The sequence below is a fragment of the Oncorhynchus keta genome, chromosome 10 (assembly GCF_023373465.1).
Source record: "Oncorhynchus keta strain PuntledgeMale-10-30-2019 chromosome 10, Oket_V2, whole genome shotgun sequence".
NCBI lineage: Eukaryota > Metazoa > Chordata > Actinopteri > Salmoniformes > Salmonidae > Oncorhynchus > Oncorhynchus keta.
In genome coordinates this window covers 78,688,078-78,715,769 of record NC_068430.1, presented here as the reverse complement: position 1 = coordinate 78,715,769, position 27,692 = coordinate 78,688,078, and the positions used below count along the sequence as shown (strand labels likewise).

General features: G+C 44.2%; 2 protein-coding genes, 1 long non-coding RNA gene and 1 pseudogene across 8 annotated transcripts in view; 2 read left to right on the top strand and 2 right to left on the bottom strand.

The window, feature by feature from the left end:
* LOC127932632 (lysyl oxidase homolog 4-like) overlaps nucleotides 1-1,755 on the bottom strand; it is a 75,738-nt pseudogene extending 73,983 nt beyond the window's left edge.
* Nucleotides 1-27,153, bottom strand: part of LOC118377394 (uromodulin-like) — a 29,196-nt gene extending 2,043 nt beyond the window's left edge. The window contains exons 1-10 of one of the 4 annotated variants that reach the window (XM_052528717.1): nucleotides 27,064-27,153; nucleotides 26,611-26,707; nucleotides 18,551-19,348; nucleotides 18,295-18,381; nucleotides 17,714-17,901; nucleotides 16,216-16,367; nucleotides 15,558-15,806; nucleotides 15,266-15,416; nucleotides 13,360-13,435; nucleotides 12,857-13,175 (exon numbers count right to left, since the gene is read on the bottom strand). In XM_052528717.1, the coding sequence (XP_052384677.1) occupies nucleotides 13,156-13,175; nucleotides 13,360-13,435; nucleotides 15,266-15,416; nucleotides 15,558-15,806; nucleotides 16,216-16,367; nucleotides 17,714-17,901; nucleotides 18,295-18,381; nucleotides 18,551-19,348; nucleotides 26,611-26,674 (1,785 nt within the window). In that variant the 5' untranslated portion in view covers nucleotides 26,675-26,707; nucleotides 27,064-27,153 and the 3' untranslated portion in view covers nucleotides 12,857-13,155. Of the gene's footprint in view, nucleotides 1-12,856; nucleotides 13,176-13,359; nucleotides 13,436-15,265; nucleotides 15,417-15,557; nucleotides 15,807-16,215; nucleotides 16,368-17,713; nucleotides 17,902-18,294; nucleotides 18,382-18,550; nucleotides 19,349-26,610; nucleotides 26,708-27,063 lie in introns of those variants that run through there. The other 3 variants (XM_052528716.1, XM_052528718.1, XM_052528715.1) reach the window with 3 other exon arrangements.
* LOC127932660 (uncharacterized) lies at nucleotides 10,798-11,277 on the top strand. 2 transcript variants are annotated; one of them, XR_008146304.1, is made up of 3 exons: nucleotides 10,798-10,966; nucleotides 11,084-11,109; nucleotides 11,201-11,277. It is a non-coding gene; the product is annotated as an uncharacterized LOC127932660 (long non-coding RNA). The 2 variants fall into 2 exon arrangements; XR_008146303.1 differs by lacking the exon at nucleotides 11,084-11,109 and adding an exon at nucleotides 11,045-11,070.
* The window catches only part of LOC118377392 (zinc finger protein 501-like), a 34,193-nt gene continuing 18,730 nt past the window's right edge, over nucleotides 12,230-27,692 (top strand). For both annotated transcript variants that reach the window (XR_008146190.1, XR_008146192.1), the window contains exon 1: nucleotides 12,230-12,248. The gene's annotated coding sequence lies outside the window, so the exon portion shown is untranslated. The remainder of the gene's footprint in view (nucleotides 12,249-27,692) is intronic.

Here is a 27,692-nt window from a genome sequence, read left to right as displayed (position 1 = left end):
GAGAGAATGAGAGAAAGGGGGAGCCAGAGAGAGGCAGAGCAGGACAGAGAGAATGAGAGAAAGGGGAAGCCAGAGAGAGGAGCAGGACAGAGAGAATGAGAGAAAGGGAAGCCAGGACAGAGAGAATGAGAGAAAGGGGAGCCAGAGAGAGGCAGAGCAGGACAGAGAGAATGAGAGAAAGGGGGCAGAGCCAGAGAGAGGAGAAAGGGGAGCAGAGCAGGACAGAGAGAATGAGAGAAAGGGGGAACAGGCAGAGAGGCAGAGAGAATGAGAGAGAAAGGGGAAGCCAGAGAGAGGCAGAGCAGGACAGAGAGAATGAATGAGAGAAAGGGGCAGGACAGAGAATGAGAGGGGGAGAGGCAGAGCAGGACAGAGAGAATGAGAGAAAGGGGGAACCAGAGCAGAGAGAGGCAGAGCAGGACAGAGAGAATGAGAGAAAGGGGAAGCCAGAGAGAGGCAGAGCAGGACAGAGAGAATGAGAGAAAGGGGAAGCCAGAGAGAGGCAGAGCAGGACAGAGAGAATGAGAGAAAGGGGAAGCCAGAGAGAGGCAGAGCAGGACAGAGAGAGGCAGAGCAGGACAGAGAGAAAGTGTTTTTCGTCACCTGTCCGTCTGTGATGTCTGTCTCCAGGTCCATGTTGGTGATTTCTGCCTCTGGTTCAACATGGTTCCCACTGGGCTGCCTGGGGAGCTCTGCCTCCCATCTGGCCGCCTGTGGTCTGGTCCGCCCCACATCCTGGGCCTGCCTGTAGGCTGCACCATTCCCCAGCCGGGGGGGGATCTGATGCCCCTGGGGCACGGCCGGGTTCTCCTGTCTCGTCCTGGCCTCCCCTCCCGCCTGACTCTGGCCGTTCCGGGTACGCAAGTGGATATCATGACCCCGACGCTGTTGCGGTGAACTTTGACCCTGACCTCTGGGAGTGTTGCGGTGGAGGGCGATCTCATGACCCCTTCTCCCGGGGGATGTGATGTGAGCAGGGGGAGGAGGGGCCACCCTGTCTTGGACTGTGGATAGACGTGGCGGTGTGGAGAGGTTGGGGATCCTCTGTGGTCGGGCCGAGGCCACTGGGGCGGCCAGGGATGTGGGGGAGCCCTCTACCTGGTTAGGGGAGTAGTCGACCCTCCTCTGGGTGCTACAGACGACCCCCAGGTCCTCAGAGTGGGTGCAGTCATTTATCCCCCAGCCATTGGAGTGACAGTCAGACAGGGAGAGCTCCGTCCCCATGCAGTGCACGTTATCCAACCAGATCAGACCTAATGGGACAAGAAGGGGCACACTTCCTCGTTAGCAGCCAATCAAGAGCGATCAATAAGATACAACTGATTCTCCCAGTTGACCAGCCCACATAAGTAAAGGTTGAACCGACGTCACGAAACAGAATCTCCAGACAGGCAGAAGACGGGCAACAGTGGCGCTCTCTTGTGAAAGCCTCAAGTTCCAGCAACAAAGAGGATTATTAAGGAAGTAAGGTGTTACCGTACCTTGTCCTTCCCCAAACTTAGAGCTGTGAGCCCAGGTGAGACTGCGTGAGAAGCCCAGCTCTCGACACACCACGTTGGCCAGGTTAATATCCACCTCGTCATCACACACCGTCCCCCACGCCCCGTTATAGAACACCTCTACGCGACCCTCGTTGGGGCCCCGCCTCCCACCTGCCAGGCGCACCCTCGGCCCTGATCCCTGGGCGAGGGAGGGGGAGAGGAGGGGGAGGAGGAGGGAACTCACACACAGGAGGAGGCCCAACATCCTTACTCAGTCTGGAACGGAGAGATCACGAGAGACAGAGAGAGACAGAGAGAGACAAAGAGGGAGATTGAGAGAGAGAGAGAGAGAGACAAAGAGGGAGATAGAGAGAGAGAGAGAGAGAGAGAGAGAGAGAGAGAGAGAGAGAGAGAGAGAGAGAGAGAGAGCAACAGAGCGAGTGACAGAGAGACAGAGAGAGACAAAGAGGGAGATAGAGAGAGAGAGAGCGACAGAGAGGGTGATAAGAGAGAGCGGGAGAGAGAGAGAGAGCGACAGAGAGAGTGACAGAGAGACAGAGAGAGACAAAGAGGGAGAGAGTGATAGAGAGACAAAGAGGGAGATAGAGATAGAGAGAGACAGACAGAGAGGGGGACAGAGAGAGAGGGAGAGGGAGAGAGAGAGAGAGAGGGAGAGAGAGAGAGAGAGAGAGAGAGAGAGAGAGAGAGAGAGAGAGGGAGAGGGAGAGGGAGAGCATATCACTTAAAATCACACACAAAAAATACATTGTTTCTCAGACACTTGTGAAAATCACATAAAACCAATAAACACTATTGTAAACTACCAACATGAAAAGCCTTTTGAAATGATAGTTTGTTAGTGCACCAACCCCCAGTAGAACCCTCAGATCAGATGGAAACAGATGGAAACATGCCATTAGTCAGACACCTCCATGTATCCCACGGCTTTACAGCCAGAGAACAGACCCCGAAGCACAGCGGAATAACACTGATAAGAGAAGCACAGAGGCACTCTCTGCCTGCGTTCCAAATGGCACCCTATTCCCTACATAGTGCACTACTTTAGACCAGAGCCCTATGGCACTCAAATGGCACCCTATTCCCTACATAGTGCACTACTTTAGACCAGAGCCCTATGGCACTCAAATGGCACCCTATTCCCTACATAGTGCACTACTTTATACCAGAGCCCTATGGGCCCATAGTGCACTATATAGGGAATAAGGTGCCATTAGGGAGTTAACCAGAAAGGGGAAGAGAGTAGCGACCGACCAAAGCTAAAATCAGCACGGCTACACGGGCCGCGCCACAGAGGTCCGTCCACAAACCCTCAAACATCGCTATGTCTAGTTATACTGAGACAGCCAGGCAGGCAAATAAACAGGGCCTTAAAAATGCCTACACACACAAACAACAGAGTATCAGGCTGCTACTGTGTGTAAGATGAGCTGCATCTCAATGCTCGGAATACTGGCTTCCTCTCCTCGTCTCCTTGCCTTCATCTGCACTCATATGAAGATCCAGAACAGGTGAGAGTACGGATGACTGCACTTTCATCTGTCCGGTGCTTCCACATCACGTTTACATCAGTGCAGATGAAGGGAAGGAGACAAAGACAGGAAAGGAGAAGAGGAGGGAGTAATCCACTGTAGCGTATTGAGACACATCCACAGTCAAATTAGTGGAAGGTTACAGTGTTGGGTAACATTTGGTTCTAGACAAGACGAGACAAGGGAAGCACGACACTGGATAATCTAAATGCTGTAATCATGAAGGTAGAGAGGAGAGAGAAGAGGGGGAGAGAGGAGGAGAAGTGGAGAACGGAGGAGGAGAGGAGAACGCAGGAAGAGAGGAGAGAGGTGGGAGAGAGGAGGAGAGGAGAACGAAGGAAGAGAGGAGAGAGGTGGGAGAGAGGAGGAGAGGGAGAAGATGAGAACGAAGGAAGAGAGGTGGGAGAAGGAGAGGAGGAGAGGAGAAGAGGAGAACGGAGGAGAGGAGAACGAAGGAAGAGAGGAGAGAGGTGGGAGAGAGGAGGAGAGGAGGAGAGGAGAAGAGGAGAACGGAGGAGAGGAGAAACGAAGGAAGAGAGGAGAGAGGTGGGAGAGAGGTGGGAGAGAGGGAGAGAGGAGAACGGAGGAGAAGAGGAGCGGAAGAGGAGAATGGAAGGAAGAGGAGAGAGGTGGGAGAAGAGAGAGAGAGAAGACAGAAGGAGGAGAGAGAAGAAGGAGAGGAGGAGAGAGAGAGAGGAAAGATGAGGGAAAGAACAAATGAAAAGAGCGGAGGAGAGAGGAGAGAGAGAGAATGAAGAGGAGGAGAGAGGAGAACGGAGGAATAAGAAGGAGGAGAGGAGAAGAGGAGAACGAGGAGAGAGGTGGGAGAGGAGGAGGGAGAACGGGAGGAGAGGAGAGAGGTGGGAAGGAGAGGAGAGAGGTGGGAGAGAGGAGGAGAGGAGAACACAGGAGGAGAGGAGAACGCAGGAGGAGAGGAGAGAGGTGGGAGAGAGGAGGGGAGCAAAAGAAGAGAAGAAAAGTGGGGGAGTGAGACTGTCTCGCGAGGGATGGAGAGATGGAAGAAGACAGGAGGAGAAGAGGACTGGAGAGAAGAGAAGTGAAGAGAGAAGACAGAAGAGATGGAGGTAAATGACAGATGGAGGGAGATAAATAGATAGAAAGATGAGGGAAATAACAAATGAAAAGAGCGAGTGAAGAAGGGATGGGATGAATAAAAGTGAACTAAATAAATTCATAACTCACCTGTCTCGGAGTCACCAGATCTCTCTCTCTGTCTCGGAGTCACCAGCTCTCTCTCTGTCTCGGAGTCACCAGCTCTCTCTCTGTCTCGGAGTCACCAGCTCTCTTCTCTGTCTCGGAGTCACCAGCTCTCTCTCTCTCTGTCTCGGAGTCACCAGCTCTCTCTCTGTCTCGGAGTCACCAGCTCTCTCTCTCTCTCTCGGAGTCACCAGCTCTCTCTCTCTCTCTCTCTCACCAGCTCTCTCTCTCTCTCACCAGCTCTCTCTCTCTCTCTCTCTCTCTCATCTCTCTCTGTCTCAGAGTCACCAGCTCTCTCTCTCTGGGACGGAGTCACCAGCTCTCTCTTGCTGGGACGGAGTGGGTGAGTGAATGAAAGAAAGAGGGCAGGAAGACTTGTCTGGCTTTCTCTCTGTTCTCTCCCTCCCTCTTTCTCTGTCACTCCCTCGTTTTAGTCACTTTCTCCATCCCTCCCATTTTTTCTCCATTATGTAAAAGTCATTTTTTCTCCATTTAGTCCTTTCCTGTGCTGGTCCTTTCACTGAACCCCTCCACTCACACCTGTTAGCCTTAAAAAAGGGTTTGATTTATTTAACCTTTATTTAACTAGGCAAGTCAGTTAAGAACAAATTCCTATTTACAATGACGGCCTACCGGGGAACAGTGGGTTAACTGCCTTGTTCAGGGGCAGAGTGACAGATTTTTACCTTGTCAGCCCAGGGATTCCAGGTAGCCTAGCTCTAACCAGCTACCTGCCGCCACAAATCCACCTCTCTCTGCCCCCCCCCCTCTCTGTCTCCCTCCCCTACCCCCTCTCTCTCCCCCCTCTTCCCACCTCGCTCTCCCCCACCTCTCTCTCCCCCCCTCTCTCTCTCTCTCTCTCTGTCCCCCTCCTCTCTCTCTCTCTGTCTCCCTCCCCTACCCCCTCTCTCTCCCCCTCTTCCCCCTCGCTCTCCCCCCTCCTCCCCCCCCTCTCCCCCCTCTCTCTCTGTCCCCCTCTCTCTCTCTGTCTCCCTCCCCTACCCCCTCTCTCCCCCCCTCTTCCCCCTCTCCCCCTCTCTCTCTCCCCCCCTCTCTCTCCCTCTCTCTGTCTCCCCTCTCTCTCTCCCTCCCTCCTCTCCCCCTCCTCTCTCCCCCTCCCCCCCCTCCTCTCTCTCCCCCTCCTCTCTCTCCCCCTCTCCCCCCTCCTCTCTCTCCCCCTCCTCTCTCCCCCTCTCCCCCTCCTCTCTCTCCCCCTCCTCTCTCTCTCCTCTCTCTCTCAGTCTAATTGTACAGAAGGATCCTGGGCTCAAACCAACACCCACAATTAGTGGTGCAGTGAAATAAATACATGCTCTTCAGCAATAACCTGTTGAAAACTGTTGCTCCTCCCTCTTTCCCTTTTTCATTTTCTTTCACTATTTATATCTGTCAATTTATTCTCCCTGTTGTTTCTCTCTCTCTCTTTCTCTCACTGTCTCTCTCTCTTCTCTCTCTGTCTCTCTCTCTCTCTCTCTCTTTCTCTCTCTCTTTCTCTCTCTCTCTTTCTCTCACTGTCTCTCTCTCTTTCTCTCTCTCTCTTTCTCTCTCTCTCTCTCTCCTCTCTCTCTCTCTCTCTCTCTCTCTCTCTCTCTCTCTCTCTCTCTCTCTCTCTCTCTCTCTCTCTCTCCTTCTCTCCATCTCCCTCTCTCTCTCCCTCTCTCTCTCTCCTCTCTCTCTCTCCTCTCTCCTCTCCGTCTCTCTCTCTCCCTGTCTCTCCCTGTCTCTCTCTCTCCCTCTATGGTCTCCCTCTCTCTCTTCTCTCTCTCTCTCTCTCCCTCTCCTGTCTCTCTCTCTCCTCTCCCTCTCTCTCCATCTCCCCCTCTCTCTCTCCTCTCCCTCCCTCTCCCTCTCCCTGTCTCTCTCTCTCTCTCCCTCTCTCTCTCTCCCTCTCCCTCTCCCCCTCTCTCCCTCTCCTCTCTCCCTCTCCCTCTCCCCTCTCTCTCTCCCTCTCCCTCTCCCTCTCCCTGTCTCTCTCTCCCTCTCTCTCTTTTGTAACTCTGTTTTGTAACTTCCCTGCCCTACTCACTGGTGTAAGGCCAGAAAGTTACTTAACAGGAACTTCTCACCATTGACAATAACAGGGTAGCATGTCTTGGGGGTATGATATTTTCACAACAGTAATTCATACAACAGGAATTTGCATTTTCTTGCCCACCATTTTTATCCCCACCACTCACCCAATTTCCACCCCCCCCACACAACCCTACACACACACACAACAACCCCACACACACACAACACACACACACAAACCCCCCCAACAACGATAATAGATAATAATAATAATAATAATAATAATAACACAAGAAACAAAGCAAAAACATGCAACAACAAAAATGTATTATAATAAAAGCATATGAGAAGTAGAAGTAGAGTTATTTATTTGATAGTCAGCGACAGCGTCTGACTACTGTAAAACCATTGGCCAAAAGGCCAGCCTGAACTTCCTGTCTGGAGAGTGTCACACAGAGGTAGTGAACACACACACAAATGCAAACAATGGTAACCTTGGAGACAATGGGGCATTCATAAGGAACGTTACAAATGCTCATGTATCAAAATGTTTTCCAGCAAACAATGGAAAACTACTACGATCGTTTATATCCTATATTAGCTATAAGCTAAAACATTGGAACTGAGCATAGACCCAAGCTGAGGTCTGCTGTTTAACATAGCTACTGTATCCACAACACAACGAAGCAGACCACAACTACATAAAACAAAACTAAGACTACTTTATTTACAAGAGTCTTTAGTGGTGCCAATTATTTAGACATCTACCTTTTGAGAAAATGCATATTACTTGTTAAACAAGATCTCTTTCTCTGGCAATTGTATTAGTATAAAATAATATAACTTCCTCCTTTATTGTAGCCTACAATGTAGCTCAGTATTTGAATTATTTATTTTATACAGTCGTTATTGCTCCTCTTTATCAAGGATGTCAATCATTTTGGACCTCACTGTATAACCAACCTATAACAACTTGGCATGTCTTAAGACTGTCTCCTCATTCAGGTACAAAGTACTGAATGCCAGTGTCGTCCCCGAGGGCCAGTTCATGGACAACAAGAAGGCTTCTGAGAAGCTGCTTGTGTCCATTCATATAAATCACAATGATTTTTCAATCATTTCCGAACCCACTGTGCTTCTTTTCCTGGACCTGAGTGAATCCATTCCCTCTGTGATCCACTCAAATGTCTTGTTGTTGACTTAAATAAACATCATCTATCCACAGGTGTAGGTCAAACTATGGTGGTCGGCCTTTCCCTCTGATAGGCTAGGGGTGGAAGTTTCAACCATATTGCTTATACCAATCAAATCCTCTCATATCTCCAGAAGTGCATAGGTCATTAGGTTTAGGGAGCGATTTGGGATTGGAACTAAGAACGTGGTAATTCTGCATTGAGTGCTTTCAGCGGGCAAGTGTATTCTATAAATCCTTTTCATTGTTTTAAATGGGATTGTCATTTGCCCTCTGTGACATCATCATAGCGTGCCTGTAAAAAGGGGGAGGGGCTCAGCCAGCCCACTGTAGAAATAATGACATCACCACCATAGTTTTTAAAGGGATGTTGGGGTCTTTAAATTTCAATAGCCTCATTATTGAGACTTAGCACTGGTATAAAACGTCCTAAAGGATTTAATGTTCCCACACAAGCCTTTGTTTAATGAAGATGATGCAGAAATCTTCCATTATAAACTTAACTTGAAGCTCACTTTAACCACGTGGTAAAAAAAAATGTAAACCTTAAAATAGTGTTCTGTATGTCTTCATGATTCGGCTTCACTCAAAGTTCACATATGAAAGACTCAACTCAAAGTTCACATATGAACGACTCAACTCAAGGTTCACATATGAATGACTCAACTCAAAGTTCACATATGAACGACTCAACTCAAAGTTCACATATGAATGACTCAACTCAAAGTTCACATATGAACGACTCAACTCAAAGTTCACATATGAACGACTCAACTCAAAATGCACATATGAATGATTCAACTCAAAGTTCACATATGAATGACTCAACTCAAAGTTCACATATGAATGACTCAACTCAAAGTTCACATATGAACGACTCAACTCAAAGTTCACATATGAACGACTCAACTCAAAGTTCACATATGAATGACTCAACTCAAAGTTCACATATGAATGACTCAACTCAAAGTTCACATATGAACGACTCAACTCAAAGTTCACATATGAACGACTCAACTCAAAGTTCACATATGAACGACTCAACTCAAAGTTCACATATGAATGACTCAACTCAAAGTTCACATATGAATGACTCAACTCAAAGTTCACATATGAACGACTCAACTCAAGGTTCACATATGAATGACTCAACTCAAAGTTCACATATGAATGACTCAACTCAAAGTTCACATATGAATGACTCAACTCAAAGTTCACATATGAACGACTCAACTCAAGGTTCACATATGAATGACTCAACTCAAAGTTCACATATGAACGACTCAACTCAAAGTTCACATATGAATGACTCAACTCAAAGTTCACATATGAACGACTCAACTCAAAGTTCACATATGAACGACTCAACTCAAAGTTCACATATGAACGACTCAACTCAAAGTTCACATATGAACGACTCAACTCAAAGTTCACGTATGAACAACTCAAATCACCAATGACCTCATGTTAACATCCCTGAGCAGGTTCCTTCTGTAGCTCAGTTGGTAGAGCATGGCGCTTGTAACGCCAGGGTAGTGGGTTCGATTCCCGGGACCACCCATACGTAGAATGTATGCACACATGACTGTAAGTCGCTTTGGATAAAAGCGTCTGCTAAATGGCATATATTATTATTATTATTTATTATTATTCCTTCCTGTCCTGCAGCTCAGTTCAGAAGGACGACTGTATCTTTGATGTGTCTGGGTGGTTTAATTCATCATCCACAGCATCACTATTAACTTGGTCATGAAAAGAGCTTAAAGAGATATTCAATGTCTGATTTGTTATTGTTACCCATCTACCAATCACTGGCCTTCTTCATGAGGCTTTCTCAAAGCTCCCTGCTCTTTGTTGTTGAATCTTGACTGATGTTACAGATGTTGTATGAATGGGGGACAGAGGATGGGTTAGTCATTCAACCACTGTTATTTCACACAGAGTGAGTCCATTCACACAGAGTGAGTCCATTCACACAGAGTGAGTCTATTCACACAGAGTGAGTCCATTCACACAGAGTGAGTCCATTCACACAGAGTGAGTCTATTCACACAGAGTGAGTCCATTCACACAGAGTGAGTCCATTCACATAGAGTGAGTCCATTCACACAGAGTGAGTCCATTCACACAGAGTGAGTCCATTCACACAGAGTGAGTCCATTCACACAGAGTGAGTCCATTCACACAGAGTGAGTCCATTCACACAGAGTGAGTCCATTCACACAGAGTGAGTCCATTCACACAGAGTGAGTCCATTCACACAGAGTGAGTTCATTCACACAGAGTGAGTCCATTCACACAGAGTGAGTCTATTCACACAGAGTGAGTCCATTCACACAGAGTGAGTCCATTCACACAGAGTGAGTCCATTCACACAGAGTGAGTCCATTCACACAGAGTGAGTCCATTCACACAGAGTGAGTCCATTCACATAGAGTGAGTCCATTCACACAGAGTGAGTCCATTCACACAGAGTGAGTCCATTCACACAGAGTGAGTCCATTCACACAGAGTGAGTCCATTCACATAGAGTGAGTCCATTCACACAGAGTGAGTCCATTCACACAGAGTGAGTCCATTCACACAGAGTGAGTCCATTCACACAGAGTGAGTCCATTCACACAGAGTGAGTCCATTCACATAGAGTGAGTCCATTCACACAGAGTGAGTCCATTCACACAGAGTGAGTCCATTCACACAGAGTGAGTCCATTCACACAGAGTGAGTCCATTCACATAGAGTGAGTCCATTCACACAGAGTGAGTCCATTCACACAGAGTGAGTCCATTCACACAGAGTGAGTCCATTCACATAGAGTGAGTCCATTCACACAGAGTGAGTCCATTCACACAGAGTGAGTCCATTCACACAGAGTGAGTTCATTCACACAAGGTGAGTCCATTCACACAGAGTGAGTTCATTCACACAGAGTGAGTCCATGTAACTTATAAGGCGTATTAGGCATTTGCCTAAACAAAGGGGCTGAATACTTACGAAGCGACTACATTTGAGTTTTGACATTTTTATGAATTTTTTTTTTTTTAAATTAGACATTTTCTTCCACTTTGACATTCCAGAGTTATTTCAGTAGTTTATTGACCAAAAATGACATTTAAATCCATTTTACTTCCACGTTTAAAGATAATAAAATGTGAAGTAATCCAAGGGGTATGAATACTGCATCAAGGTACTGCATCAAGGTACTGTATCAAGGTACTGCATCAAGGTACTGCATCAAGGTACTGCATCAAGGTACTGTATCAAGGTACTGCATCAAGGTACTGCATCAAGGTACTGCGTCAAGGTACTGCATCAAGGTACTGCATCAAGGTACTGCATCAAGGTACTGTATCAAGGTACTGCATCAAGGTACTGCATCAAGGTACTGCATCAAGGTACTTTATCAAGGTACTGTATCAAGGTACTGCATCAAGGTACTTTATCAAGGTACTGTATCAAGGTACTGCATCAAGGTACTGCATCAAGGTACTTTATCAAGGTACTGCATCAAGGTACTGTATCAAGGTACTGCATCAAGGTACTGTATCAAGGTACTGCATCAAGGTACTGCATCAAGGTACTGCATCAAGGTACTTTATCAAGGTACTGTATCAAGGTACTGCATCAAGGTACTTTATCAAGGTACTGTATCAAGGTACTGCATCAAGGTACTGTATCAAGGTACTGCATCAAGGTACTGTATCAAGGTACTGCATCAAGGTACTGTATCAAGGTACTGCATCAAGGTACTGTATCAAGAGCGCAGATCTAGGATCAGATCCCCTCTGACCTGACCCAGTCCATGTTATCTTATCAGACCCCCTGACCCCACCCAGTCCATGTCATCTTATCAGACCCCCCTGACCCCACCCTGTCCATGTCATCCTATCAGACCCCCCTGACCCCACCCAGTCCATGTGATCTTATCAGACCACTCCTGACCCCCCCCCCCCTGACCCCTGACCCCACCCTGTCCATGTCATCTTATCAGACCTTTCGGTTACTGGCCCAATGCACTAACCACTAGGCTACCTGCTGACCCAAAAATACATATGTCCCTGGATAGAGAGGAAAGCAATATGGTGAAAACTCCTGGCCTATCAGAGGGCAGGGTTGACCTACCACCATATTGCTTATTTATCCCATTCTCTCAGATCTACACAGGTTGACTAGACTAGCTGGTGCTACTACTGGAATACATCAAACAAGTGGAGAGACTAGAGTGATCCAGGAGGGGTTTGGAAAACACTGGATTAGAGTCTAGGGATCACAGAACGTTGGTGGACCACATGGTTTCCATGGTTTCCAGTTGTTTGATGCCATTCCATGTGCTCCGTTCCAGACATTATTATGAGCCGTCCTCCCCTCAGCAAGTTCCACTGCTCGGGATTGATTCAGGACTGGGCCAACAGCCAACCTTTCTCTTACCACAGCGCCACAGCTCCACCTAGTGGAGAGACTGGATAACTGATACCTCTTAAGACTTTCCCAAACCAACAGCACCTTGGTGCTTTACAGACAGCTCTGTTGAAGTTTAAAGGGTATTAAATGAAACTGTCATCTTGATAACAGTAACTGTTTTACAGACTCTAGCTTGACCCTGTGTTAATAAGCTCTTTGTAATAAACACACACCTGAAGGCACAACCCACATTGAGTTTACAGTAACAATGAGAAGTGGAAGGTCCTCAACCAACAGTAACAATGGAGAGAAGTGGAAGGTCCTCAACCAACAGTAACAATGGAGAGAAGTGGAAGGTCCTCAACCAACAGTAACAATGGAAAGAAGTGGAAGGTCCTCAACCAACAGTAACAATGGAGAGAAGTGGAAGGTCCTCAACCAACAGTAACAATGGAGAGAAGTGGAAGGTCCTCAACCAACAGTAACAATGGAGAGAAGTGGAAGGTCCTCAACCAACAGTAACAATGGAGAGAAGTGGAAGGTCCTCAACCAACAGTAACAATGGAGAGAAGTGGAAGGTCCTCAACCAACAGTAACAATGGAGAGAAGTGGAAGGTCCTCAACCAACAGTAACAATGGAGTCATAAGAAAGGAGCATCATAAACTACTACTCAAACTGTCATGGTCATTCTGAAGACGTTCGTTGTGTTATTCTACAGTGGAACAAACAGCACTATTTCAATACACCAATCAGTCTTCCTGCTTTGGTAAAACAACCTAGGAAGTGTTCAGTACATTGACTAAATACATATCATGAATGTCACTTGTCTTCAACAAGTTTAGCCAGTTTTCCTAAAATCTGCTATGGTCAATTAGTATTTTCGCCTGTAACGAATAAACCACACATTGTTCTGCCTTTTGTAAATATGTGTTTAACCTGCCTTACAATACATACATATTTACAACCTGTTAAATAGACAATCATTAGACAATGAGCATCATCATACAGACGTATTTATTGACATCATCAAATCACAGCATACACACACAGCAACTCAGGTTTGGTTGGAACTTACACAATGATTTGAGGAAACGATCAGTCCTAAAACAATGCAAGTCTATGTGTATACAACATACACAGTACAATGAAATCACACTGTAGTGCATAAATTCATTACTAGAATCAAAACAAGTATTTCTGTGCCCTTGAAAGTTACACTGGGCTGTAGGTTGGGATGGAGATCAGGGGAGGTGCAGGAGGGACCCCATCCTTCATATGACATGCTGGGGCTCCCAAGGCTCACTCCAGACTCTGGGCCCCTGGGGGTCAAAGAGAATCTGACTGTTAGAGAGGAAACACACCACAACGACGGCCGAGTGCTTTTGACCAGAATATCGGCCATTCATTTTTGTTCATTTCCGACTACTCTACATTTGGGTCCAAAACCTCTACAATATATTAGCTCATAAACTATGTAAGTCATTACTAAAGTAAAATATTTACAGGTGATTGGCCCGATGGTGAGCGGCTTGAGGCGGATGGACTTGGACACAGAGCGGGATCTCCTCCTGGAACACACCTGTAGAGAGAAAACCAACCACTAAGTCAGAGAAACCAACCACTAAGTCAGAGTGACCAACCACTAAGTCAGAGACCAACCACTAAGTCAGAGACCAACCACTAAGTCAGAGACCAACCACTAAGTCAGAGTGACCAACCACTAAGTCAGAGTGACCAACCACTAAGTCAGAGACCAACCACTAAGTCAGAGTGACCAAACACTAAGTCAGAGAAACCAACCACTAAGTCAGAGAGACCAACCACTAAGTCAGAGACCAACCACTAAGTCAGAGTGACCAACCACTAAGTCAGAGTGACCAACCACTAAGTCAGAGATCAAACACTAAGTCAGAGAAACCAACCACTAAGTCAGAGAGACCAAAAACTAAGTCAGAGAAACCAACCACTAAGTCAGAGTGACCAAACACTAAGTCAGAGATCAAACACTAAGTCAGAGAAACCAACCACTAAGTCAGAGTGACCAACCACTAAGTCAGAAAAACACTGAGTCAGAAACCAACCACTAAGTCAGAGACCAACCACTAAGTCAGAAAAGCACTGAGTCAGAAACCAACCACTAAGTCAGAGACCAACCACTAAGTCAGAGAGACCAACCACTAAGTCAGAAACCAACCACTAAGTCAGAGAGACCAACCACTAAGTCAGAGAAACCAACCACTAAGTCAGAGAGACCAAACACTAAGTCAGAAAAACACTGAGTCAGAAACCAACCACTAAGTCAGAGACCAACCACTAAGTCAGAGAGACCAACCACTAAGTCAGAAACCAACCACTAAGTCAGAGAGACCAACCACTAAGTCAGAGAAACCAACCACTAAGTCAGAGAGACCAAACACTAAGTCAGAAAAACACTGAGTCAGAAACCAACCACTAAGTCAGAGAGACCAACCACTAAGTCAGAGACCAACCACTAAGTCAGAGAGACCAAACACTAAGTCAGAGTGACCAAACACTAAGTCAGAAAAACACTGAGTCAGAAACCAACCACTAAGTCAGAGACCAATCACTAAGTCAGAGAGACCAACCACTAAGTCAGAGACCAACCACTAAGTCAGAGAGACCAACCACTAAGTCAGAGACCAACCACTAAGTCAGAGAGACTAAACACTAAGTCAGAGAGACCAAACACTAAGTCAGAGAGACCAACCACTAAGTCAGAGTGACCAAACACTAAGTCAGAGAGACCAACCACTGAGTCAGAAAAACACTGAGTCGGAGACCAACCACTAAGTCAGAGTGACCAACCACTAAGTCAGAGACCAACCACTAAGTCAGAGTGACTAACCACTGAGTCAGAAAAACACTGAGTCAGAAACCAACCACTAAGTCAGAGACCAATCACTAAGTCAGAGTGACCAACCACTGAGTCAGAAAAACACTGAGTCAGAGACCAAACACTAAGTCAGAGAGACCAACCACTAAGTCAGAGAGACCAACCACTAAGTCAGAGACCAACCACTAAGTCAGAGTGACCAAACACTAAGTCAGAGTGACCAACCACTAAGTCAGAGAGACCAACCACTAAGTCAGAGAGACCAACCACTAAGTCAGAGAGACCAACCACTAAGTCAGAGAGACCAACCACTAAGTCAGAGAAAGCAAACACTAAGTCAGAAAAAACACTGAGTCAGAAACCAACCACTAAGTCAGAGAGACCAACCACTAAGTCAGAGAGACCAACCACTAAGTCAGAGAAACCAAACACTAAGTCAGAAAAACACTGAGTCGGAGACCAACCACTAAGTCAGAGAGACCAAACACTAAGTCAGAGGAACCTGAAAGCCCAAGGAGAGAGTTAAACGAGTCTGAGAAGAACATCAGGACTCACTGGAGTGCAGGAGGACCTCCCCTGGTCACACAGGCTGAGGCTGCAGTGCAGGAAGATGTAACGGTATTCCCCCTGCAGTAGAGCAGAGAACGAAGCCCTGAGGGACGAGCCACTTTCCTCCACTGTCACCTGGGTACGATTTGTAGGACACCTGGGAGAAGAGCCAAGAAACAGCAAAGGTTTCAAGGCATGCACGGCTACACAGACCGTACACAGCAACAAACACGCCATACTTCACACACAAAACAAACACACATGGCCATGCAAACAGCCGATGAACAGAGTCATGGACCTGTCCTGAATCATGTAGGTCCGTGGGAGATTATCAGGGCTGGGGGATTCCGTGGTGTAGCAGTCTTCCAGAACAACAACAAAACGTTCTGCCTCGGACTCCTCTACGGACACGCCCACGTGCAGGGAGGAACCCGCAATCAGGGTGACTGGCTGACCAGCTGGGTAAGGCTGTGTGTAGTTGGAGTCGCGGTACAGAGACATGGAGGCCTTGGCCTTGGCACCGACTCGGACAACGTTATGATCAGTTCTGTGAACAGGTACAAAGGTACAAAGAGGTGAAGCTACAAATCAAATGAAACGTTATGAACATTAAAATAACAGTAGAATGTTCATAATGATGACACTGTTAGACGAAACAGTTCCAAAAGGGTTCTTTGGCTGTCCCCATAGGAGAACCCGTTCTGGTTCCAGGTTGAACCTCTGTGGAGAGGGTTCTATATGGAACTCAAAATAATTATATCTGGAACCAAAAGGTTTCTTCCTGGAACCAAAAGGGGTTCTTCAAAGGGTTCTCCTATGGGTTCTCCTATGGGTTCTCCTATGGGGACAGCCGAAGAATCCTTTTAGGTTCTAGATATCACTTTTTTAATATAATAGTGTCGTCTGCATAAAGACAACAGAATTAAACAGAATGGACTTTCTGCATATCTTCTCACAGTGGGAGAGGTCTGATGGCCACATCCAGACTGCTCTCTGTCTCCAGAGGATAGACACAGGAGAAGGGAAAGCTGAAGGGTCGGGAGCCGTTCCTCCCATCTACTGGATAAACTAATAAGCTGTTGGAGTAGACAGCATGGGTGGTGTTTGTCTGGGAAAAAGGGAGGAGGGGATTAAGAAATATGTCATATTTGCATTAGTGATGTGTAGACTACCGTGAAATCACAGTGATGTGTAGACTACCGTGAAATCACAGTGATGTGTAGACTACCGTGAAATCACAGTGATGTGTAGACTACCGTGAAATCACAGTGATGTGTAGACTACCGTGAAATCACAGTGATGTGTAGACTACCGTGAAATCACAGTGATGTGTAGACTACCGTGAAATCACAGTGATGTGTAGACTACCGTGAAATCACAGTGATGTGAAATCACAGTGATGTGTAGACTACCGTGAAATCACAGTGATGTGTAGACTACCGTGAAATCACAGTGATGTGTAGACTACCGTGAAATCACAGTGATGTGTAGACTACCGTGAAATCACAGTGATGTGTAGACTACCGTGAAATCACAGTGATGTGTAGACTACCGTGAAATCACAGTGATGTGTAGACTACCGTGAAATCACAGTGATGTGTAGACTACCGTGAAATCACAGTGATGTGTAGACTACCGTGAAATCACAGTGATGTGTAGACTACCGTGAAATCACAGTGATGTGTAGACTACCGTGAAATCACAGTGATGTGTAGACTACCGTGAAATCACAGTGATTTGGGGGAATTCTTTCCTTCCTAGGTTTTGGCCTTTCTAGGGAGTTTTTCCAAGCCACCGTGCTTCTACACCTGCATTGGTTGCTGTTTGGGGTTTTAGGCTGGGTTTCTGTACAGCACTTTGAGATATCAGCTGATGTACGAAGGGCTTTATAAATACATTTGATTTGATTTGATTTGACAATTAACCACCGTTAACACTAATGTCATGTCGTCTTCAGCCCGATTTATTTACAAAACCTTTATTTAAAGAGTCCTATTGAGACCAAGGTCTCGTGACCAGCAGCTATTACACATTAAACGTTAGAGACACACATACTTCAGTCAAGGCAGGAGCATAGAAAACACAAAAATACAAAAACACAATTGAAAAAACAAGCAGAGGTTCCTCCACCAACAATCTGAACTGAAAGGCACCACTGCATCCCGCGTAGCTCGGTTGGTAGAGTATGGCGCCGGAGTTGTGGGTTCGATTCCCACCAGGGACCAGTATGAAAAGTATCAACGTATATTCACTCACTACTGCAAGTGGCTCTGGATAAGAGCGTCTGCTAAATGTCAAATGTAACTGTAGGTTATTCTGAAGGTAATGTTCCATAAGTAAGATGTGATCCAACTAAAGTGTGTGTTTAGTAATAATTCATAAAACGTCTCCAGGGAAAATATTGGGGGCAGCAATATAGAAACTTCTTGAACATAAAGTGAAAATATTTCTCACCTCCAGAGTGTTTCCACAGAGTCCCTCCCGTCGCTCCACCTGGTACCACACTGAGCCGTTACGATCCTCGTGGGCGGAGCAGCGTCCGTCAGCCAGGTGGGCGGAGGAAGCATCCAGACCAGCAGCCTCCAGGTAAACATTTGGAAGGCCCACCTTCAGGAGGCTCCGCCCACACACCAGCTCTGGAGCTAAGTGAACAACTCGGGAGGTTATTTAAGCAATAAGGCGTGTGAACAGGTACATGTGTGAGACTGAGATCTCTGTGTTATACACCACGCACACGGAATGCCTGCATACATCCCTCAGGGCTGGAACCCTGAATGTTGATTGGCTGAAAGCCTCTGGTATGAGGAAACATGTATTTTTACTGTTCTAATTCCATTGGTAATCAGTTTATAATAGTAATAATGCACCTTGGGGGTTTGCGACATATGGCCAATAATACCACGCCTCCTCTGACCTTATTGGTTAAAAGACACGCCTCTTAAAGATGCATCATTTCACCCCTAAATCTCTGCGTTTCATAGTGGTTGAAAAAAAGACCGATCTGACCATACAGTTTATATTTGTTCAGCACTCACCTTTCCTCTCACATCTCCAGGTGGTCTCATTGTCTCTCACACAGGCATCAAACACTCCACATGTGGAACACACCATGGTGTTGACATCTGGAAGAGACAGAGGTAGTGTTAAATTACTTTGTTATGTCTAGTTATTTGAACACTCTTGATGTCTTTAAGAAACAGTGACAAGGACATTATGAGGTCATACCTGCACAGTGACAAGGACATTATGATGTCATACCTGCACAGTGACAAGGACATTATGATGTCATACCTGCACAGTAGGCCATGTTGCATGTTGTTGTAGGGACAAACTTGTAGACATAGTAGTTTCCATAGCAGGCTTTGACATGGATGGGATTTTGCCTCCTGTAGCAGCAGTCATAATAATAGTGTTCACAGACGCTCCTCTGAACCACCCCGTCTAACAGCTGGGGATGAGCTAATGGAAGCCACAAGGGGATCTCCGTCCCACACATGTATTTCTCCACACACCTCTCTGGCATCTGAACACTGGTGTTCCCCAGGAACAGGCGATACCAGCCCTGCCAGTTGACAGACGAGTCACAGTGGTAGCCGTTAGTTGGACCGTAGTTGGTGGTGGAACGCCAGTCGTCATTCAGTACAGTGTAGTGCAGGCAGGGGTCTGCACAGAGGGACGTTCCACCAACACTGATACAGTCCTCTCCCACTGGACACCGTCTCCCCCCGCACTGAAACTGCACTGAACGGGAGTCACCAGGACTGGAGTGGAGGTCGTCTTCAGGAGGCACCAAGCAGTTGAAGGATCCGGGGGTGTTCTCACAGACCAGAGGAGGGCTGCAGGGTTGGTCTGGGAGGGAACACTCGTCAACGTCCACACAGCCCAGCTCCGAGGACCAGCCGTAACCTTGACGACAGCAGGAGCCTTTAGCGCAGAAGTCAAGGTCGTAGCAGGTGATGCCGTCGCCGACGAAGCCATCTTGACAGGTGCAAGTGACGGTTTGGAAAGCATCTCCCCTCTCACGTTCCACAGGTGAGTCTAGGCAGGTGGCTTGGTCATGACACGCCTCACAACTGGTAACAACCGTACCTGAGAAAACAATTCCCTCATAAAGCTTATGACAAGACACTACATTCAATAAGGCCCGAGGAGGTGTGATATATTGGCCATTATAAACTGGGTAGTTTGGGTCCTGGATGCTGATTGGTTGAAAGCTGTGGAATATCAGACATTATAAACTGGTTGGTTAGAGCCCTGAATGCTGATTGGATGACAGACGTGGTATATCAGACCGTATACCACAAGTATGAAAAAACATTTATAATTACTGCTCTAATTACGTTGGTAAACAGTTATAATAGCAATAAGGCACCTTGAAGATTTGTGTTATATGTCCAATATACCACAGGCTAAGAACAGCCCTTAGCCGTGATATATTGGCCATATACATTTACATTTACATTTAAGTCATTTAGCAGACGCTCTTATCCAGAGCGACTTACAAATTGGAAGTTCACACCATGAACAGAGACTATATACAACACCCCCTTGTGCCTTATTGCTTAAATATACCACAAGTATGATGCAAAATGACTTGTTTACTGTTATAATTACTTTGGTAACTAGATTATAATAGCAATAATGCACATCAGGGGTTTGTGGTATATGGCCAATATGTCACTGCTAAGGGCTGTATCCAGGCACTCCCCTTCACAGCGTGCCTAAGAACAACAACACATCTAAGGGCTGTATCCAGGCACTCCCCTTCACATCGTGCCTAAGAACAACAACACATCTAAGGGCTGTATCCAGGCACTCCCCTTCACAGCGTGCCTAAGAACAACAACACATCTAAGGGCTGTATCCAGGCACTCCCCTTCACATCGTGTCTAAGAACAACAACACATCTAAGGGCTGTATCCAGGCACTCCCCTTCACATCGTGTCTAAGAACAACAACACATCTAAGGGCTGTATCCAGGCACTCCTCGTCACATCGTGTCTAAGAACAACAACACATCTAAGGGCTGTATCCAGGCACTCCCCTTCACATCGTGCCTAAGAACAACAACACATCTAAGGGCTGTATCCAGGCACTCCCCTTCACATCGTGCCTAAGAACAACAACACATCTAAGGGCTGTATCCAGGCACTCCCCTTCACATCGTGCCTAAGAACAACAACACATCTAAGGGCTGTATCCAGGCACTCCCCTTCACATCGTGCCTAAGAACAACAACACATCTAAGGGCTGTATCCAGGCACTCCTCGTCACATCGTGTCTAAGAACAACAACACATCTAAGGGCTGTATCCAGGCACTCCCCGTCACATCGTGCCTAAGAACAACAACACATCTAAGGGCTGTATCCAGGCACTCCTCGTCACATCGTGCCTAAGAACAACAACACATCTAAGGGCTGTATCCAGGCACTCCTCGTCACATCGTGCCTAAGAACAACAACACATCTAAGGGCTGTATCCAGGCACTCCTCGTCACATCGTGCCTAAGAACAACAACACATCTAAGGGCTGTATCCAGGCACTCCCCGTCACATCGTGCCTAAGAACAACAACACATCTAAGGGCTGTATCCAGGCACTCCTCGTCACATCGTGCCTAAGAACAACAACACATCTAAGGGCTGTATCCAGGCACTCCTCGTCACATCGTGCCTAAGAACAACAACACATCTAAGGGCTGTATCCAGGCACTCCTCGTCACATCGTGCCTAAGAACAACAACACATCTAAGGGCTGTATCCAGGCACTCCCCGTCACATCGTGCCTAAGAACAACAACACATCTAAGGGCTGTATCCAGGCACTCCCCGTCACATCGTGTCTAAGAACAACAACACATCTAAGGGCTGTATCCAGGCACTCCTCGTCACATCGTGCCTAAGAACAACAACACATCAAACCTCACATAATTCTGATAAAAAACGATGACAATTGATCTCATCCAGTGGTACAGTTGAAGTCATTAGTTTACATACACTTTAGCCAAATACATTTAAACTCAGTTTTTCCACAATTCCTGACATTTCATCCTAGTAAGGAATTCCCTGTTTTAGGTCAGTTAGGATCACCACTTTATTTTAAGAATGTGAAATGTCAGAATAATAGTAGAGAGAATGATTTATTTCAGCTTTAATTTCTTTCATCACATTCCCAGTGGGTCAGAAGTTTACATACAATCCATTAGTATTTGGTATGATTGCCTTTAAATTGTTTAACTTGGGTCAAATGTTTCAGGTAGCCTTCCACAATACATTGGGTGAATTTTGTCCCATTCCTCCTGACAGAGCTGGTGTAACTGAGTCAGGTTTGTCGGCCTCCTTGCTCGCACACACTTCTTCAGTTCTGCCCACAAATGTTCTATAGAATTGAGGTCAGGGCTTTTACTGTGGATATACAGTATATCACAAAAGTGAGTACACCCCTCACATTTTTGTAAATATTTGGGTATATCTTTTCATGTGACAACACTGAAGAAATGACACTTTGCTACAATGTAAAGTAGTGAGTGTACAGCTTGTATAACAGTGTATATTTGCTGTCCCCTCAATATAACTCAACACACAGCCATTAATGTCTAAACCGCTGGCAACAAAAGTGAGTACACCCCTAAGTGAAAATTTCCAAATTGAGCCCAAAGTGTAAATATTTTGTGTGGCCACCATCATTTTCCAGCACTGCCTGAACCCTCTTGGGCATGGAGTTCACCAGAGCTTCACAGGTTGCCACTGGAGTCCTCTTCCACCATTTGGAAATTGCTCCCAATGATGAACCAGACTTGTGGAGGTCTACACTTTTTTTCCCCTCATCTTCCAAAAAGGGTTCTTCAGATGAAAATGGTTTTTGGTAGAACCCTGACCTTCTGCAAAGAACCCTTTTGGAACCCTATTTTCTAAGAACGTTCCATGGTTAAGGGCTGTTCTTAGGCATGACGTGAAGCGAAGTGCCTGGATACAGCCCTTAATAGTGGTTTATTGGCTGTACACCACAAACTCTTGAGATGCCTTATTGCTATTATAAACCTGTTACCAACATAAATATAACAGTAAACAAATTGTTTTGCGTTATACCATTGGTATATTGCCTAACATACGGCTGGAATTCTGTTTTTAGCCAATCGGCATCCAAGACCCGAACTACCCGGTTTATAATAAGCTTTATATTAATGATCCAGACTTTAATCATCAATGCCCCTTCAAAGGAACGTTCCAGAATGATAGAAATCACATGTTCTAAATCCTCTGAAGACAGGGAACAAGTCCATTGTTTATGAAATTCGCTGTCATATATCCTTCTTTGGAGGCTAAATCTATGCTGTGTATCCTACTGCTGATTCATTAAACTCGCCATGTGAAAAACTACAACCAACACGGCAGTGAACACGGCAGGAGCCCTCCACTGCTTTCAGGATTAAGGGACCATCTTAAAACTGCAACACCTATTATTGCATGTGAAAAAATGTCAATATCTTCTCAACCAGATGACATAGTGAACCTATTACAGTTGGTTTGAGATGTCTAAGTCATGTGGTTGCAAAGACATTTTTCAGTTAATCACTTGCACTTTTAAGACAGTCCCTTAGCTCTGAGTACACAGACAATAAGCCATTGAAATCAACGGAACAGAACAACAAAAACAACTTGTTCTCTATCGTCAGCTGATTCAGAATATTACATTTTTGTCATCCTGTCACGTTCCGTTTAATATTTATTGAAGAGCAAAGTCTGAATCTTTAAAATAAATCTAAACACATTGCAGTTGACAAGGGGTGTAGTCTCAAAAAAACATTTTAAGTTCCATAATTTTAAAATCAGGAGTGGCTAATTATTGCCCAGATCTTTAACACAATAACACAATATCCCACATGACGTCCCGTTCCCTATATAGTGGCAGGGCTCTGGTCAAAAACGGTGTATCACATAGGGATTAGGAAGTCATTTGGGACTCAAACCAACGTCTTGAAATGGCAATAAAGAAGGTTAAATGCACATCTTACACTTGATGAATACCGTGCTGAGTTAATAAATAATAATACTGAGGTAAAGGAAGGAGATGAATATATATATACATATATACACTGGGGAGCAGCTATATATATATATACACACTGGGGCAGCTAGCTATATATATATATATATACACTGTCCTATATATATATATATACACTGAGCAGCTATATATATATATATATATACACTGGGAGCAGCTATATATATATATACACTGGGAGCAGCTATATATATATATATACACTGGGGAGCAGCTATATATATATACATTGGGGAGCAGCTATATATATATATACACTGGGGAGCAGCTATATATATATATATACACTGGGAGCAGCTATATATATATATACACTGGGGCAGCTATATATATATATATATATATACACTGGGAGCAGCTATATATATATATACACTGGGGAGCAGCTATATATATATATACACTGGGGAGCAGCTATATATATATATATATACACTGGGAGCAGCTATATATATATATATACACTGGGAGCAGCTATATATATATATATACACTGGGAGCAGCTATATATATATATATACACTGGGAGCAGCTATATATATATATATACACTGGGAGCAGCTATATATATATATACACTGGGAGCAGCTATATATATATATATACACTGGGAGCAGCTATATATATATATATACACTGGGGAGCAGCTATATATATATATATACACTGGGAGCAGCTATATATATATATATACACTGGGGAGCAGCTATATATATATATATACACTGGGGAGCAGCTATATATATATATATATACACTGGGGAGCAGCTATATATATATATACACTGGGGAGCAGCTATATATATATATACACTGGGGAGCAGCTATATATATATATACACTGGGGAGCAGCTATATATATATATACACTGGGAGCAGCTATATATATATATATATACACTGGGAGCAGCTATATATATATATATACACTGGGAGCAGCTATATATATATATATACACTGGGGAGCAGCTATATATATATATATACACTGGGGAGCAGCTATATATATATATACACTGGGGAGCAGCTATATACATATATATACACTGGGGAGCAGCTATATACATATATTCCTCTCCTTCCTTTACCTCAGTATTATTATATTATTATATTATATATACAGTATATATATATATATATAGCTGCTCCCCATTGCTTTATTCTTGCCCACAAAGCATCACCCATAACCTGCACTGGGAACAGCTATATATATATATACACACTGGGGAGCAGCTATATATATATATACACACTGGGGAGCAGCTATATATATATATACACTGGGGAGCAGCTATATATATATATACACTGGGGAGCAGCTATATATATATATACACTGGGGAGCAGCTATATATATATATACACACTGGGGAGCAGCTATATATATATATACACACTGGGAGCAGCTATATATACATATACACACTGGGAGCAGCTATATATATATATACACACTGGGGAGCAGCTATATATATATATACACACTGGGAGCAGCTATATATATATATACACACTGGGGAGCAGCTATATATATATATACACACTGGGGAGCAGCTATATATATATATACACACTGGGAGCAGCTATATATATATATACACACTGGGGAGCAGCTATATATATATATACACACTGGGGAGCAGCTATATATATATATACACACTGGGGAGCAGCTATATATATATATATACACTGGGGAGCAGCTATATATATATATATACACTGGGAGCAGCTATATATATATATACACTGGGGAGCAGCTATATATATATATACACTGGGGAGCAGCTATATATATATATACACTGGGAGCAGGTATATATATATATACACTGGGGAGCAGCTATATATATATATACACTGGGGAGCAGCTATATATATATATACACTGGGGAGCAGCTATATATATATATATACACTGGGGAGCAGCTATATATACACTGGGAGCAGCTATATATATATATATATATATATACACTGGGGAGCAGCTATATATATATATATACACTGGGAGCAGCTATATATATATATATACACTGGGGAGCAGCTATATATATATATACACTGGGGAGCAGCTATATATATATATACACTGGGGAGCAGCTATATATATATATACACTGGGGAGCAGCTATATATATATATACACTGGGGAGCAGCTATATATATATATATACACTGGGGAGCAGCTATATATATATATACACTGGGGAGCAGCTATATATATATATACACTGGGGAGCAGCTATATATATATATATACACTGGGGAGCAGCTATATATATATATACACTGGGGAGCAGCTATATATATATATACACTGGGGAGCAGCTATATATATATATACACTGGGGAGCAGCTATATATATATATACACTGGGGAGCAGCTATATATATATATACACTGGGGAGCAGCTATATATATATATACACTGGGGAGCAGCTATATATATATATACACTGGGGAGCAGCTATATATACATATACACTGGGGAGCAGCTATATATATATATATACACTGGGAGCAGCTATATATATATATACACTGGGGAGCAGCTATATATATATATATACACTGGGAGCAGCTATATATATATATATACACTGGGGAGCAGCTATATAGCATATATATATATATATATATATATATACACTGGGGAGCAGCTATATATATATATATACACTGGGAGCAGCTATATATATATATATACACTGGGGAGCAGCTATATATATATATATACACTGGGAGCAGCTATATATATATATACACTGGGAGCAGCTATATATATATATACACTGGGAGCAGCTATATATATATATATACACTGGGAGCAGCTATATATACATATACACTGGGGAGCAGCTATATATATATATATACACTGGGGAGCAGCTATATATATATATATACACTGGGAGCAGCTATATATATATATATACACTGGGAGCAGCTATATATATATATACACTGGGAGCAGCTATATATATATATATACACTGGGAGCAGCTATATATACACTGGGGAGCAGCTATATATATATATATACACTGGGAGCAGCTATATATATATATATACACTGGGGAGCAGCTATATATATATACACTGGGGAGCAGCTATATATATATATATACACTGGGGAGCAGCTATATATATATATACACTGGGGAGCAGCTATATATATATATACACTGGGGAGCAGCTATATATATATATATACACTGGGGAGCAACAGTATTCTGTGTGAAGCTCTCATTCCGTTCCCTAAATGAGAATCAACCCTTTACCTGAGCTGTCTGCAGTAACATGTTTAAAGAACAGGAGCACCATCAGAACACCCGATGACATCATTCTGTTCAGCTTCTCTTCAGATCAGACACACGGCTGGAAAATAAAGACTTTAAAAATAATATCGATTTATTTTGGTACAGTTATAGCCAAAGGGAGCACTTCCGGCAGAGGAAGCTGATAAAAAAATGTTTTCTTCCATCATAAACCTACATGTTTGGCCTAAAAGTCTCCATCAGGGTCAAAACATGATAAAGGCTAACGAGCGAAACAAACACGTTTTAGTTTTATAATTGAAGAAGCGTTTAAAAATAACAAATGATCAACTTCCACTTCCTGAGTTCCTGAATTCACTTCAATTGTGGCAAAATCAACCAATAAAAGGTGACATATTTTCATGCAGAAGGAATAAGAGATAGTTGAAACTATGGAAAAAGACATCGCTCACTTACCAATCAGCATATGATGGATTTGACCATTGAGCTAGAGAATATATCCAGTAGGTTTTCAGGGGAGGAGGGGGTGGTGGGGCGCATCATGTGACTACAGTAAAAGGAATATTGTTTTTAACGGAGTTACTAATTAATCGTTACTAATTAACTATTAGAAATATAATCTATGCCAGTTAGCCTTGTGCCAATGTGCCCATGGTGATGACACTGAAACATTGAACAACTGAATAAAGTTATTGTTTAAAGCAGTGTTTCCCAATACCAAAAGGGGGGCGGGGCGGGGGGGTTACATTTTGCCCTAGCACCGAACACATTTGATTCAGCTAATCATCTCACCATCAATCAAATTTGATTTGAATCAGGTATGTTAGCACATTGGAAAAATGTGTCCTCGTTCGGGTCCCCAGGACCAGGATTGGGAAACACATCTTTAAAGGGACATGTCACTCGTAAATTAAAGACTTTCAGACCTCAAAAGTAGACTGGTTTCAAGGTTTCAAGATGGAACCCACAACATTGGTTGTGTAGATCATGCCATATCTCTCAATCCAAAGGGGTTTCTCCAGTGCTTATCTTTTCCATTCACTCTGACATGAGTTAACTTTGGAAGTCTGAAAACTGAAAACGTC